Raw genomic sequence first — 16,588 nt, forward strand, 5'->3', positions numbered from 1 at the left:
GAGACTGGCAGATTTTTAATCAGTATGGGAATAAAAGGTTATAGGGATACGGCGGGAAAATGGAGGTGAGGATTATCACATCAGTCATGATCTTATTGAATGGCAGAGCAGACTCGATGGGCCGAATAGCCTATTTCTACCCCTTGTGCCACGATGTCTACATTTAATGCCAGTCACTTTATTAGCCGTTCTCTAGTGAACTACTTGACTTAGTGTCCAAAATTGCCCTTGGTGTTGGGTGGAGGTGTTGAGTTTGGGTAGGGTGCTCTTTCCAAGAGCCGGTGCAGACGCAAGGGGCCGAATGGCCTCCTTCTGCACTGTAAATTCAATGATAATCTAGGATTAATCTAGGACAAAGGTTCGGCACAACATCGTGGGCCGAAGGGCCTGTTCTGTGCTGTATTTTCTATGTTCTATGTTGACTAGCACTGCGATTCGGAAGGTTGCTCACCTCGATATTAAATTTCCAACACAATCCTGTGTACATAACGGCAAATATACTTTGTTCAAAAACCCAATAAAAAACATTTATAAAAAAAGAATGTTAAAAAATTTCCAGCACCATCTCAAATCCAAAGAGCTACTGAAATCACTAACCTGCTTTTTGTGTTTTTGTTTTTTTACAGCTGCAGCACATTGTGAGCGATGAAATCTGTATTCAGGTGACCGATCTGTACTTAGCAGAAAGTAATAACTGTGCCACCGGAGGCTCTCTGGCAACTATTTCCTCCCGAGCTGTTATCGAAAGCAACTACCAGCGCAAGGCTGAACAGCTCATGTCAGATGAGAACTGTTTTAAGGTAAGCATGTGTTCAGATACTGATTCATAATTGGCACACACCCTGTTTGGATGATGTTTCAGGGAGGTGTGAGCAGGAGTCAAACGTGCCCCCCCCGGCGCCCTATGCTACCTAACCTTTTGGACACTAAGGGGCGATTTGACATGGTCAATCCATCTAACCTGCACATCTTTGAACTGTGGGAGGAAACCGTAGGAAACCCACGCAGACACGGGGAGAACGTGCAAACTCCACACGTGACTCACGGTTGGAATTGAACCCGGGTCCCTGGCGCTGTGAGGCAGCAGTGCTAATCACTGTGCCATCATGCCACCCCTGCCCAAATGTGTTCTGAATTTGGTCTTTTGTTTGGAGCCCAGTGTAAGTGGTGACTTCAAGTCTTGAGGGGAAAACAACTCAGTAAATCCTGTGTGCCAGTTGGACTTGTCAGATGGTGATTCCAGAGAGAGAAAAGTAATGTGATGGAATGGGGAATGTTAAAAGCGTATTGTGCAATTGTAACAATTCATATAAATTTCAAACATTAGCAACTTCAAAAGCATTTCATACATTTGGCATTTGGAATGTATATTTGAGGAAATCTCACTCCACATGCACATGTGCAGTACAATCCTTGTTGTTATTGAGGATTAAACTGTAAATTGGCAGGCTTATCTACATCTAACATTCTTCCACTGCCAGCTCTCTTCTCTTGGAACAATAGGACGTTGCGGCACACAAGGAACCCATGTGGCCTGTTGTATTTCTATTGATTACCTGACTGGGCATTCACGCTACATTTAGAGACAGGAATGTGGTTTTTTGCTCTGTGAAATATAAATAAAGGGCTGAACTGTTAAAAGAAGCCAAGGGGAATAAAGAGCGGCTCCTCAGAGTCTTGAACTGCGTTGTTCTTGTACCAATCAGGCCCTAATGCCAGATATATAAGGGTGAGCAGTGAACTGCAGTGTATCAGTGTGACAATTGTAATACAAGTACACCTTCAATTGGCCTTCCATTTTGTCCCAATTTTTCCATGCTTTTCATGCATCGGGTTTGAAAATGTGATGACTTCTAATTTTCTTTTTTGTTTATTGGTAATGATCTTAAATAAATGCCCATTACTCATGAACTCATCCACCAGCAGGAAATACCCTTCCCTTAATTACATTATTGAAACCCTACTTGTGACACCTCTGTCAGATCTCTTAAATCTTTCTGTTCTGGTATCCAATCTCTCGTAGGTGGAACCTCGTACTTTTGAGATTTTTATAGTTGAAATCTTAAGTGCCTCAACGCCTACTCCTTTTAAAATGATATAATTTTAGCGTATTTGTCAGGCGTGGGGATTTAAAAAAAAAACTTTTATCTGCAAAAAGCATTTCGGGGAAATCAGTTATGTTTAAAGATGTATTTTAAAGTGCTGTATCTTCACGCACTTTTGGGAGGCGGCAGGACTAAAAAACAGTGTTTTAAATGCTGATGAGCCGCTCTTTGCAGTTGTTTCCCCAATTCCCCAAAGACAATACCTTATAATTGATAAACACCCTCTCCCATTGTATTGTGAGGCTCTTGGCACAAGTTGTCCAAATTAGGCCACCCCAATTTGTTTGGTCCCAGTTCTTTTTTTTTAATCCCATTGAAATTTGCTTTTGGGGGTGGAATCGAAGTGACCCATCTGGGCATATTTTGTCAGGGTAGGTGGAAGGTGGCACGTAAAATAGGGCTGGTGCCCTCCCGCCCACCCCCGAGCTCAGCCTCATAACATGGTAGGCGGGCGGCTGCTGAAATAAGCAGCCTGCCCACCATATTTACATAAATAATCAAGGTTAACAAGCCAATTAACCCTGTGCATGCCGCAATATGGTTGGCAGGGCAGGTTTTTTTTTTTTTAAATAATTTTTATTAAATGTTTTCATAAAATATCAATAACAAAATGAGAAAGAAAAAAGAACCCAACAGGGGTAAGTACAAAACACAATCTAAAAAAGCAACCCCCCCAAACCCCCCCCCCCCGTACCTAAATAATAAATTAACATTAACACCCCGACTTAAGACAACCGGTGTATACACCCCCTCAGACCCTTCCAGTGTAAATAACATAAACAAAAATAAATTAACCCCCCCCACCCCCCGAGCTGCTGCTGCCATTGACCAATGTCTAACGTTCTGCCAGAAAGTCTAAGAACGGTTGCCACCGCCTAAAGAACCCTTGTACCGACCCTCTCAAGGCGAATTTCACCCTCTCCAATTTAATGAACCCTGCCATATCGCTGATCCAGGATTCCACACTTGGGGGCCTCGTATCTTTCCACTGAGGGAGAATCCTTCACCGGGCTACCAGGGACGCAAAGGCCAGGATTCCAGCCTCTTTCGCCTCCTGCACTCCCGGCTCCTCTGCCACCCCAAATATTGCGAGCCCCCAGCCCGGTTTGACCCTGGATCCTACCACCCTCGACACCGTCCTCGCTACGCCCTTCCAAAATTCCTCCAGCGCTGGGCATGCCCAGAACATATGGGTGTGATTTGCTGGGCTCCCTGAGCACCTAACACACCTGTCCTCACCCCCAAAGAACCTGCTGGTTTACTCCCCCCATTGCACTTCCGCAAGTCAGCTGACTCCTGCAGACTCCGGCCACTCCCGCCTCCCCTTCGACTCCTCCCATTGTGTGGCACACCCTCCTCTCCCGCTCCCCATTCACAGGCTCTCCCCCTCCGTTCTAAGCGCGGGAAACAATCCTCGCTTCCCCGCCCCGGTCCCGTCCCCCCCAGTCTTCGGCGCGGGGAAAAAAATCCCGCGCTCTCCACCTACCAGGCCCCGCCACCAACCAAAACAGTGCCCAACCCGCCCCATCCACCCTCCCCAACCCGAAAGAGAAAAACACAGAGAAAAAGAAACCCAAAACAATGCAAAGGCCCCCCCCCGCCCCGAGCCAAAAATAGGCATAACATATCCACCGCAGTCCCCAACCGCCCATCCCGACCCTCAGACTGTGTCCAGCTTCTCGGCCTGAACAAAGGCCCACGCATCCTCCGGAGACTCAAAATAATGGTGCCGGTCCTTGTAGGTAACCCACAATCGCGCCGGCTGCAACGTGCCAAACTTCACCCCCTCCCTGTGCAGCACCGCCTTCGCTCGATTGTACCCGGCCCTCCTCTTCGCCACCTCCGCACTCCAGTCCTGATATATCCGAACCTCCGCGTTCTCCCACCTGCTGCTCCTCTCCTTCTTGGCCCACCTGAGCACACACTCCCGATCGACGAACCGATGGAACCGCACCAGCACCGCCCGCGGAGGCTCGTTAGCCTTGGGCCTCCTCGCCAACACTCTATGGGCCCCCAGGGCAGGTTTTTAAAAAACGTTTTTAAAATGGTGGGAAGGAAGGGAATCTTCAGCGGGTGCCCTTGCTGCTTCTCTCTCTCTCTCTCTCTCTCTCTCTCTCTCTCTCTCTCTCTCTCTCTCTCTCTCTCTCTCTCTCTCTCTCTCTCTCTCCCCCCCCCCCCCCCAAACACACATGCCAAGATGCGACCCCTCCTTTCTTCCTATCTGCGTGCTTGCCAAAACCCACCACCCCAATTGGATTGGCCAGTAGCGTCCGAGGGCAGGACTTCCTCCTCATTGATGGGTAGAAGTCCTGTTATCTGCCCACAGTGTGTTATGGCTGCGAGGTGGGCTGGTATGCAATGAGTAATGAGTTGGCTTCTCGCCAACTTTGCTTCCAGGGCGGTGAGGCAGCTGGCCGCATATCTCTCCCTCTCTCTCTCAACCTCATTGTAACGGCATGGTGACACAGTGGTTAGCATTGTTGCTTTACAGCGCCAGGGTCCCAGGTTCGATTCCCGACTTGGGTCACTGTCTGTGCGGAGTCTGCATATTCTCCCCGTGTCTGCGTGGGTTTCCTCCGGGTGCTCCGGTTTCCTCCCACAAGTTCCAAAAGACGTGCTTGTTGGGTGAATTAGACATTCTGAATTCTCCCTCAGTGTACCCGAACAGGCGCCGGAATGTGGCAACTAGGGGATTTTCACAGCAACGCCATTGCAGTGTTAATTTAAGCCTACTTGTGACATTAATAAACATTAGTATTATGTATGAGTATCTAATTATTTTATCCAATGAAGGGGCAATTTAGCGTGGCCAAACCACCTACCCTGCACATCTTTTTGGGTTGTGGGGGTGAGACCCACGTAGGCACTCAGAAAATTTGCAAAATCCACACGGACAGTGACCCGAAACCAGGATCAAACCCGGGTCCAAAGCGCAGTGAGGCAGCAGTGCTAACTGCTGCGCCTCCATGTCGCCCCTTGTTCAAGGCTGAAATAGACAGATTTTTAATCAGTAAGGGAATCGAGGGTTATCAGGACGAGGCAGGAAATTGGAGTTGAGGATGATCACATCAGATCGGTCATGATATCATCAACTGGTGGTGCAGATTCATGGCTGAATGGTCTACTTCTGTTCCTATGTCTTATGGAGTTGATAGATGAATATAATATTGCTTAAAAAACAAATATTGGATGTACTTTGGAGCCATTCAAATTTATTACTTATTTTCTCCCTCCCTAGCTTACGTTCATACACAGCCGGGAACAAGTGTCATTAACCATTGACCTGTTGGACACTGAAGAGGAAAACTCGGACGATCCTGTGGAAGCAGAGGTGCGCTTGACACAAAACTGAAGTTGAGATTGATGAATGATATGGGGTACTCCCAGCCAAGAGTCTAAAGTACCAGGGGTCCTGTCTATGTGACAGGATAGTTTTATTTTGCCAGAAACATCTAGATTTGGGGAATCTAGAAGATCGATTTTAAATTCTATGTATAAATAAAAGTTATTTCCTCCCCCAAAATTGTACATATAATAACAAAGGGAATACACAGATTTTGCTCCACACAACGTTGTGGTTCCTATATTGTGTTTCTTTCTGGACTCTTGCCTTCATTATAGCTTGTCCCTGTGTCAGTTTATTGAACCTCGAGCTCAAGTGTTTCATTGCAGCAACGGACGCATCCAGCCACTTCCCAGATAGAATTGATTGAACACAGTATTACTGTGAGCTGATTCGCACATTGTCAGAAAAATGGTGGCAAGGACAGCACGGTGGCGCAGTGGTTAGCACTGCTGCCTCACGACGCCGAGGCTCCAGGTTCGATCCCGGCCCTGGGTCACGGCCTGTGGAGTTTGCACATTCTCCCCGTGTTTGCGTGGGTTTCGCCCCCCACAACCCAAAGATGTGCAGGGTAGGTGGATTGGCCACGCTAAATTGCCCCTTAATTGGAAAAAAATGAATTGGGTACACTAAATTTATATTTAAAACAAAAGAAAAATGGTGGCTTGCACAAATAGAGTTGCCGACCAGAGGGAATGCTGTATGAGCATCTTGGGTGCTGCTCAATTGTTATTTATTAATGCAATTAATGTCCCCATCACAGTTGTCCAGAAGTGAGCAAAGTGTTATGTGGAAGTGTGCCCACTTTCAGAGAATTTGATTAAATAGCAGGAATCCTAGAGATACTGGAAAGTTAATTCTGTGGGTTCTTGTATTCCTGGGCTTTTCTATATTTGAAATTGTCCCTTTGCTCCTGTTCCAGAATATAGGGCCCGTGAACTTTACGTAGTTAACATAAATCGACTCAAACTTGTTGGGCACAAGGACGGAGGAATACTTTGCCCCAATCATTAACTTTCTTCAAATAGTGTTTGAGTTGGTAAGAACGATGGAGCTAAAGACTTGCATTTATCTAGCACCTTGCATTTCCAAATGTCTCAAAGCGCTGCACATACGTTGAATTTGAAATACAGTGACTTCGGGAGCTGGGTCTGTTTTGCCCACAGCAAGATGCCACAAGCAGCTGTGAACTGAATGGCCGGTCGATCTGTTAGTGGTGAAGTTGGTGATGAAGAAATATTGGAAAAGCACTCTACCTGTCTTCAAGTGCCGCTGTGCAATTTTAAAAAAAAAAATGTTCCTCTGCTCCACTGGAACTGGCTGTTTAATGGCTCATTTGAAAGTTGCTACTGCCTCAGTGTTCTGCTTGGTTTTTGACATGATCGGTTCTGATTAGGGTTTGAGCCAAGCTAAGGGATGAGCATGCTACTGGATGAATCAAGTTTGTATCTAATTAATCTTAGTTGGGAGTGATTTACACAAGAGTTTTTATCCTCCTCATTGTTTCTTCCATTGAGAGGAAGGACGATTTGCACAAAGCACTGGTCAGTTAGGTGATTAACACAAACAGATCTTCATTGCTGTAGGCAGCTATCTGTTCCCTTTTGAAAGTAAAAACATTGGAAAAACCCAATACGTGGTAAGTTACGCAATGTATTTCTTGTTTACGCCCTTATTTATTAATTTATTCTTGGGCTATGGGCGATACTGACGAGAGTCCATTGATTGCCACTCCTAGTTGCCCAAGACAGGCAACGGTAAGTCTTGAATCACCACAGTCCTAGTGGTGAAGCTCATGGGGAGGAAATTTGCGAATATTAATACAGAGATGATAAAAGAACACCAATATATATCCAAGTCAGGATGATATGCCTCTTGGAGGAGAACTTTGCAGTGATGATGTTCCCGCAACATTGCTGATATGATCCTTCGTGGTCGTGGAGGGAGGTGCTATTGAAATACGCTTGCTACATACATTGCATCCTGCAGGTTAAACATACTACAGCCACAGTGCACTTACCAGGTATGGCGAAAGTCAATAGCTCATGGCACAAGAATTAAGCAGTGTTCAGGATGGTGCCAAACTTATTGACCGTTATGGCTGCACCCATCTGGACAGTTAATTAATGTCTCTTAAGCTAATGAGCATATTAGATATCAAAGATGCTTTGAGGGGACAGTGAGCAAATCACTTGTTGCATAGCACCCACTTTTATAGCCCTAATGCTGATCTGGCTGGTCTAGTTAAGCTTATAGCCATTGTTAACCTTCAAGACCTTGATGGTGGGGGAGATGTTGATGGTGGTGCACTGCTAAAGGTCATGGCAGATGGCTGGGCTACCTTTTCTTTGCAACAGTCATTATCTAATACTTGGGTGACATGAATGACGCCTGCCACATGTCAACTAAAACCTGGATGTATGTAGATGCCGATTGGTATGGACTGCTTCATTGTCAGAGGAGTTGTAAGTATAGCCGAACACTCTGAAGTCATAAGCCCCGTTCATGACGTATTATGGAAGTATTGATGAAGAAGCTGAAGATGGTTGGACCACGAATGCTTCCTTGAAAAACAGCGGCATCCGTCGTTTGATTGGCTTCCAACAACCACAGACATCAGCTTTTGTGTCAGGTATGGCTCTAGCACTGATGGGTATTCTCCTTAACCAGACTTCCACTCAATTAATCCAACTATCATTAAAGCTACTTTGTGCTATACTTGGCCGAATGTTGCTTTGATATTGAGGGTGGCAAGACTTCACCTCTCCTGATTTTTAGATTTTAAGCCTATATCTTGATCGGTGATGTAAAGAGTTCTGGAGCCAAGTGCTTCTAATGGAACTAGATGTGAACCATCAGCAAACAGGATATTGGTGAGCAGGTGTTGTCTGATGGCACTATTGATGATTCCGTTCCATTAGTATTGATTGGAAGGAGAATAAAAAGGTTTAGCAGGCCAGGTTAGATTTATCCTGCTCTTTCTGAATGGGATATACTTGGGAATTCTTCCACATTATTGGGTAAATCTCTGTGCCTTAGCTGTTTTTGAACAATTTAGCTAAGGGAGCAGTTCACTTTGGTGTGCAGAACTTCAGCTGTACGGCAAGTTTATTATTGGGGACCGTTGCCTTAATTGTGTCCAGTACACTCCGATTCTTCTCACCATCACAAACAACAAACTGAATTGGCATTTGCGATATTAGGGACTTCATGATGCCCTCATGTAGAATTGTTTACTGCACATGAAGATCTTGCAAGCACTTAAGCTTTTGCTTTTAAATTTGCTTCACACCACTGGTTGAGGAGATGTTCATGGCGTCTTCCCCTCTTGTTTGTCTACCTGGCAGTCCACAATCATTTTCTAACTTTACTGTACTCCATTGTTTCAGAGTTTACTTTAGCTCTGACTGTAGCCTGTGCCTTTGGTAGTTCAATATGCAGGTAGTAACGTTACAAAGTACCTCAGTCAACAATACGCTTGGCACGTCTTTACACTCTCCATACTGCCCTCTGGCTTGATGATCATCAAGGTAAGGGATGTGCTGAGCTATGAAGTCACACATTGTGCTGGTATGCTATACTGCAACTATTGGTTCACCAAGCCTCATAGATGCTGATGCTTTGGGGTGCAAGATGTTCCTTCAGCGTGGCAATAGTGCCATTCTAACCCATGGAAGTTGTACTCACTGAAGAAGTAAGACTTTGCCCTCACAGGAGCTGTGTGGTGGTCATTCCAATGTTCTTAATACTTTATGTTGGTTCCCTTGCCACCTGATGCATGCCCTGAGCCTGGCAACTGTGTACGTCAGGACTTGGTCAGTTCAGACAATGGTGGTACTACCAAGTCACGCTTTCTGGTAGACAATGGGCCTACCCCTTGTTCAGAATGCATACTGTGAACTTACTTCTCTGAGCCTTCTTAACATTTTTGAATCCGATTTGCGCATTGAGAGGAACAACAGGGAATGATCAGGATATTTTCTTGACCTTCTCTGAAACCTCATCTAGTCTGGAGTAGATGTTGAGAACTGCTGGCGTCACTTGACTCAATGACTATTCCCTTACCTCTAGTGGGTCTAACCTGCTGGTAGGACAACTCGAGGAATGACCTTGGGAGTTTGCGACATTAGCTGATCTGTTATTTGAGTTCCTTCTCCCGATGTTGGGCGAGGGAAGAGGACTTCATGCCCATGTAGACGTGACTGACTGTACTGCCCTAATTCAAAGCTTAGATGTCTGTCATGTTTTAACTTGTTGTTGAATTTTGTAGCAGGTGTCTACAGCTGAGTCAGACGTGTAGACCTGACTGGATAGGAGTGGCAGGCTCTCCATTGTATTTGACGGCAGCTCAGAAGCTAGTACTAGGCCACAAATGACCAGATTTATTCAGTTGGGTTTCACCCCTGGTCATAGTGGTATTTGAACTCTCGGCCTCGACAAGTGCAAGTCACCACCAGGCCACCATATCCTGGTAGAGCAGGAGACATGAACCAAAATATTAGCGCTCCCTCCGCTCGTACTTTGGCTACTTCTTGAACTGATATGTTCAGGGTGCCTCTAGAGGCTAGCTTTATGACCGCTACCGACGCTTTTTTCAAACACTCAATTGTGAGTGATTTTCACGCTGTTATACTTCAGAAAGTAATCTAGCCTGGATGTTAATTCCCAACTCCCTGGTTGCTGCGCAGGAGGGGTTTTGACAAGAGATCTGCGAGCATGATGCCCATTCACTCTCTTGGCAGTAGCGACCTGATTTCAAGCAGACTGAAGAATGAGGATAACTTGCAAGTCTTTGGGGCAGTTAAAACAGATGTAGCTAAAATTGTCACAATTCTGACATCAAGCTCAACCTCTACTTATAAATCAGCTTCTGACTGATCTCTGGTTTATTACAGGTTAGAGATGTGTCTCATTCATTGCTTTATTGGGAATAGAATTTCTACCAGTGTGGAGGATAAATCTCAATGTTGCCTGGTTGGGCCTCATGGCCATTTCTGCCGTGTACATATTTGGATCAATTTATAATCAGTTCTTTACTGTTACTGTTGATTTATCATTTTAATGAAGCTTGGATGTGTCAAAATTAACTTATCCCTGACTTATCCATGCCATATTGCAGGTGTCACCCTTTTAGGTGTTGGAGGTGTCGTCTTTCGGATGAGACATTAAACCGAGGCCCCGTCTGCCCTCACAGGTGGACGTAAAAGATCCCATGGCACTGTTTTGAAGAAGAGCAGGGGAGCTATCCCCGGTGTCCTGGCCAAAATTTATCCCTCGACCAGTACTTTAAAACAAAAACAGATTATTTGGTCATTATCACATTGCTGTTTGTGGGAGCTTGCTGTGCACAAATTGGCTGCCGCGTTTCCTACATTACAACACTTCAAAAGGACTTCATTGGCTGTAAAGCGCTTTGGGACGTCCTGAGGTCATGAAAGGCGCTATACAAAGGCAAGTCTTTCAAGTCTTTCTTCTCTTTTTGTTGGTCTCCAAGATCTCACTGTTGAGCTTCTGCCTTAATGTGTGGATGTGAATCAGCAGAGAGGGGAGAAATCTCATGACACAAGGTGGAGATTTATTTAAAGCAACAGTGTCCCTCGGTGATTTTCTTTTTCCTGACCCCATCCCAAACCAATCACATTGGAACGAATTTATAATTGTATGTGGAGGTTGAACTTCAATATAAGAAAATAAATTATACATGTAGCAAGTAATTACCGTCTCCTTGGTGGCTGTCCATATTTAATTAACATTTGCCTGTTTTATTGCAGCGCTGGTCAGACTTTTTGGATCGTTATATGAATTCCGATTCTACCTCTCCTGAACTACGGGAACATCTCGCACAGAAACCTGTGTTCCTGCCTAGGTAAGGTTTGTCCCGCTACTAAACTGTGAGCTTTGCCACCGAATCAGTGTAAACAATATGTAGAGGAAAGAGTCATGGGAACTTTCAGCACCGAAGAGGGCCAGTTGGCTTGTCATTCCGGTTCCGTTCCCGCTTTTTGGAAGATTGATAGTGCTTAGTTTCACGTTTCCACTTTTTCTCTTTTTAAGTTTCTCATGCTCAAATTTGTGGCCAAGTCCCTTGAAAATGATTTAGAATTCAGGTTCCATAACATCTTAGCAGGAGTATGGCCCATATCCCAACAAATTTATTGACTGATGACATTTCTCCTCATCTCCCTTCTAAATGTTTTGCCAATTAATTTAAATTTACGATCCCTATTGTTGACCCATTCACCAGAGGGAATAGTTTTTCTCTCTATCAAAACCGGTCAGCCTCTTGGAAACCCCTGTTCAGTCACTGTCGCACCTTCTTTGTTCCATGGTGAGCTTTTCTAACTTCTCATAACTGAAGCCCCTCATCCCTGGAAATATTCTGGTAACGCTCCTCTTTCTAAGGCCTTTCACGAACAGACAGATGAAAGGTCAGATTCAAGTAATCTCAGGGACAGTGAACTCTTGGACAAGTGTGCGGTGATTTGAGAGAGATAGAGTTATGAAGGGTAGATTGTGTCCGAATAATGTTGTGGAGCTTTGTTCAAGTGGTTGCTAACGAGGGACAGGGGAATGTCTACAGATCTTGTTTCTGCACACTTCAGGAGAGAAATTTGATAAGACCGTACACAAGAGAACATAGAACAGTACAGCACAGAACAGGCCCTTCGGCCCTCGATGTTGTGCCGAGCATTGTCCGAAACCAAGTTCAAGCTATCCCACTCCCTGTCATTCTGGTGTGCTCCATGTGCCTATCCAATAACCACTTGAAAGTCCCTAAAGTGTCCGACTCCACTATCACAGCAGGCAGTCCATTCCACACCCTAATCACTCTCTGAGTAAAGAACCTACCTCGGACATCCCTCCTATATCTCCCACCCTGAATCTTATAGTTATGCCCCCTTGTGACAGCTACATCCACCCGAGGAAATAGTCTCTGAACGTCACTCTATCTATCCCCCTCATTATCATATAAACCTCTATTAAGTCGCCTCTCATCCTCTACCATCAACTGCTCTACCTTCATCTACACACTTAGTTACGTCCTCAAAGAATTCAATCAAATTTGTGAGGCAAGACCTATCCTTCACAAATCCGTGTTGACTATCCCGGATTAAACTGCATCTTTCCAAATGGTCATAAATCCTATTCTTCAGGTTTTTCAAAATTGTTAATACATCCTTCCTCAGAACATCTACCTCCTCCAGCGTACCTGCCTGAATCACACTCTCATCCTCAAAAACATGGCCCCTCTCCTTTGTGAACACTGAAGAAAAGTATTCATTCAACGCCTCTCCTAATCTTCTGACTCCATGCACAGGTTCCCACTACTGTCCTTGACCGGCCCTACCCTCACCCTGGTCATTCTTTTATTTCTCACATAAGAGTAAAAAGCCTTGGGGTTTTCCTTGATCCGACCCGCCAAGGACTTCTCATGCCCTAGCTCTCCTAAGCTCATTCCTTGCTACCTTGTCACCCTCAAGCGACCCTACTGAACCTTGTTTTCTCATCCTTACATACTCTTCCTTTTTCCTCTTGACAAGACATTCAACCTCTTTTGTGAACCATGGTTCCCTTACACGGCCATTTCCTCCCTGCCTGACAGGGACATGCCTATCAAGGACACGCAGTATTTGTTCCTTGAACAAGCTCCACTTTTCATTTGTGCCTTTCCCTGACAGTTTCTGTTCCCATCTTATGCTCCCTAATTCTTGCCTAATTGCATCATAATTACCCCTCCCCCAATTATAAACCTTGCTCTGCCATATGGCCCTATCCCTCTCCATTGCAATAGTGAAAGACACCGAATTGTGGTCACTATCTCCAAAGTGCTCTCCCACCAACAAATCTAACACTTGGCCCGGTTCATGAACCAGTACCAAATCCAATGTGGCCCCCCCCCCCCCCCCTCTTGTCAGCCTATCCACATATTGTGTCAGGAAACCCTCCTGCACACTCTGTACAAAAACTGCCCATCCGAACTGTTCGAACTATAGAGGTTCCAATCAATATTTGGAAAGTTAAAGTCACCCATGACCACTACCCTGAGACCTCCACACCTATCCATAATCTGTCTTGCAATTTCTTCCTCCACATCTCTATTACTATTTGGGGGCCTATAGAAAACTCCTAACAATGTGACCGCTCCTTTCCTATTTTTAACTTCGGCCCATATTACCTCAGTGGCAGATCCCCTTCAAACTGCCTTTCTGCAGCCGTTAAACTATCCTTGATTAACAATGCTACTCATAGTTTCATAGTATTTACAGTGCAGAAGGAGGCCATTCGGCCCATCGAGTCTGCACCGGCTCTTTGAAAGAGCACCCTACCCAAGGTCAACACCGCCACCCTATCCCCATAACCCAGTAACCCCACCCAACACTAAGGGCAATTTTGGACACAAAGGGCAATTTATCATGGCCAATCCACCTAACCTGCACATCTTTGGGCTGTGGGAGGAAACCGGAGCACCCGGAGGAAACCCACGCACACACGGGGAGGATGTGCAGACTCCACACAGACAGTGACCCAAGCCGGAATCGAACCTGGGACCCTGGAGCTGTGAAGCAATTGTGCTATCCACAAGGCTACCGTACTCCTCCACCTGTTTTACCACCTTCCCTACTCGTACTGAAACATCTATATCCCGGAACTTCCAACAACCATTCCTGTCCCTATTAACCATGTCTCCGTAATGGCCACAATATCGTAGTCCCAAGTACCAATCCACGCTCCAAGTTCACCTCCCTTATTCCGGATGCTCCTTGCATTGAAGTAGAGACACTTCAACCCACCTTTCTGTCTGCCGGTACACTCCTGCGACCTTGGTACCCTCCTCAGTACCTCACTACTCTCAACACTGACTTCTGGACTACAGCTTGTTTTCCCAGCCCCCTGACAAAAATTCATGTGTGTGAAATTGGAGGTAATCTTAGGAAACAGAACAGATAATTGGTTGTTAGGGATAAAAGGCATTTTCTTGATTGGCGGAATGTGACAGATAGTGTTCCTCAGCGATCTGCTCTCAAGCCTCCGTTTTCCACCGTGTATATATAAATGAATGAATAGAGATGCATATTCAAGTTTGCAAATTATACTTTGTTAGGAGGACGAGCAGGTCTGAAGATGGCACAAAGGGGCACAGGCGGATTAAATGAGCGGGCAAACTGTCGCAGCTGAAGTTCAATGTGTAGAAGTTTGAGCTATTCTGAGAAAGACAACTCATAATATTTTCTTAATGGCAAGAGAGTAGAAACTGGAGGGGCAAAGGGTTTTGGATGTTGTTATGGGCCAGGGTTTCGAGAACCCCAAAGTGTATCATGGAGTTCACCTGACCCACAACTTTTAATAGATTGTGGTATTTTTTTAAAGCAAAACAGTGTTTATTCTACGAACTCAAGTTAGCCTTTTTAAAACATACAGCGAACATCTTAGCAACCATCAATTCAAATACAACCCCCAAAGAATACAACACTAAGTAATCCTTAATAACTTCCCAAACAACATCCAGAAGACAAAAGAAACAACTTTTAACAGAAGCACATTAGGTTTACATTCACTACTGAGAACATTTATAATTCTGAATTCACCAAATGATCAAGAGATAGTCTTTTCATGGCAGAGAGAACAGCAATACACCTGCTCTGTCTGGCTTCAGCTCCACCACTGAAAACGAAACTAAAACACACCCTGCAGCAAACAGCCTAAAACAAAAATAAAAAGCCGACAGACAACCCAGCTCCACCCACACTCTGACGTCACTGATAAACACCCATATCTTAAAGGTACATTTCTTAAACACCCATTTCTTAAAGGTACTCTCACATGACAGTGTCCAGGCACACAGATTATTAAAAGCCAGTGTACAGGTGTAAATGGCAATCAAAATGGCTCATGGAATGTTACTTCAAGGTCTCTTGTATAAAGCAGGGGAAATAAATTACCCCTCAATCAGCCTTGGTCAGAACTGATTTGGAGGGCAGCACGGTGGCGCAGTGGGTTAGCACTGTGGCCTCACAGCGCCGATGTCCCAGGTTCGATCCTGGCTCTGGGTCACTGTCCGTGTGGAGGTTGCACATTCTCCCCTTGTTTGCGTGGGTTTCGCCCCCACAACCCAAAAAGACGTGTAAGCTAGCTGGATTGGCCACGCTAAATTGCCTCTTAATTGGAAAAAAATGAATTGGGTACTCCAAATTTTTTTTTTTTAAAGATCTTTAAAATTTACCCATGCCCGGCTCGAAGATCTTTGAAATTTAGCCATCCTCGACCTGTAAAATTTTTTTTAAAGAAGAACTGATTTGGTGTATTACACTCAGTTCTGATCACTGTGCCTCAGGAAAGATATATTGACCTTGCAGGAAACCTCCCAGTAAACCCAGATTTACCAAAATGAAACAACAGTTTAAAGGGTTGCATCATTAGGACAGGTGATTGAAACTTGTAACGCCTTGCATTTAGAGGGCTGAGGTGTTTAAAATGTGTTTCAGAGTGCCATTTTGAACACAGAGTGTTCTTATAAGCCTTTCTCCTATTTAATTGTTTTACTGGTGTCTTGGGGGTTCTGAGCATGTGCAAGCTTTGGGCGGGCCTTTTCAGTCTGTAAGACGGTGACTTGTAAGCAAGACTGGTTTTACCAGTGCTTCTGTTTTCATAGTTATTACTGTTACTACTGTTCTATTAAGTCCGTTATTTATTTATATATGGGAACAAAACATTGAGGGCTATTATATGAGCACAGCTGATGTGAATCTCTCTGGCTTGTGTTAAGAAACACCCAAGGGGCAAAACACATTCGTGGGGTGGTATATAGACCACCAAACTGTAGTGGTAATGTTGGGAATAGCATTAGACAGGAAATCAGAGATCGATATGATAAAGGACACCTGTGATTATGGGTGATTTCAATCTGCATATAGATTGGGGGAGTCAAATTAGTCACAGTACAACAGAAGAGGAATTTCTGGAGTGTGTACGGGATTGTTTTCTTCACCAATATGTTGAGGAACCAACAAGAGAACAAGCCACCTCGGACTGGGTGCTGTGCAATGAGAAAGGGTTGATTGGCAATCTTGTTGCAAGAGAACCCTTGAGGATGAGTGACCATAATATGATAGAATTCTTTATATGGGTGGATAGTGAGGTA

The 16,588-nt window shown here is 44.9% G+C and overlaps 1 protein-coding gene across 4 annotated transcripts in view; it reads left to right on the forward strand.

Moving 5' to 3' along the window:
* Positions 1 to 16,588, forward strand: part of sin3aa (SIN3 transcription regulator family member Aa) — a 159,677-nt gene that overhangs the window by 128,506 nt on the left and 14,583 nt on the right. For 3 of the 4 annotated variants that reach the window (XM_072493045.1, XM_072493044.1, XM_072493046.1), the window contains 3 exons: positions 627 to 800; positions 5,344 to 5,436; positions 11,220 to 11,314. In XM_072493045.1, the coding sequence (XP_072349146.1) occupies positions 627 to 800; positions 5,344 to 5,436; positions 11,220 to 11,314 (362 nt within the window). Of the gene's footprint in view, positions 1 to 626; positions 801 to 5,343; positions 5,437 to 10,567; positions 10,872 to 11,219; positions 11,315 to 16,588 lie in introns of those variants that run through there. The other variant, XM_072493047.1, reaches the window with a different exon arrangement.

The sequence above is a fragment of the Scyliorhinus torazame genome, chromosome 30 (genome assembly GCF_047496885.1).
Source record: "Scyliorhinus torazame isolate Kashiwa2021f chromosome 30, sScyTor2.1, whole genome shotgun sequence".
NCBI classification, from domain to species: Eukaryota; Metazoa; Chordata; class Chondrichthyes; order Carcharhiniformes; family Scyliorhinidae; genus Scyliorhinus; species Scyliorhinus torazame.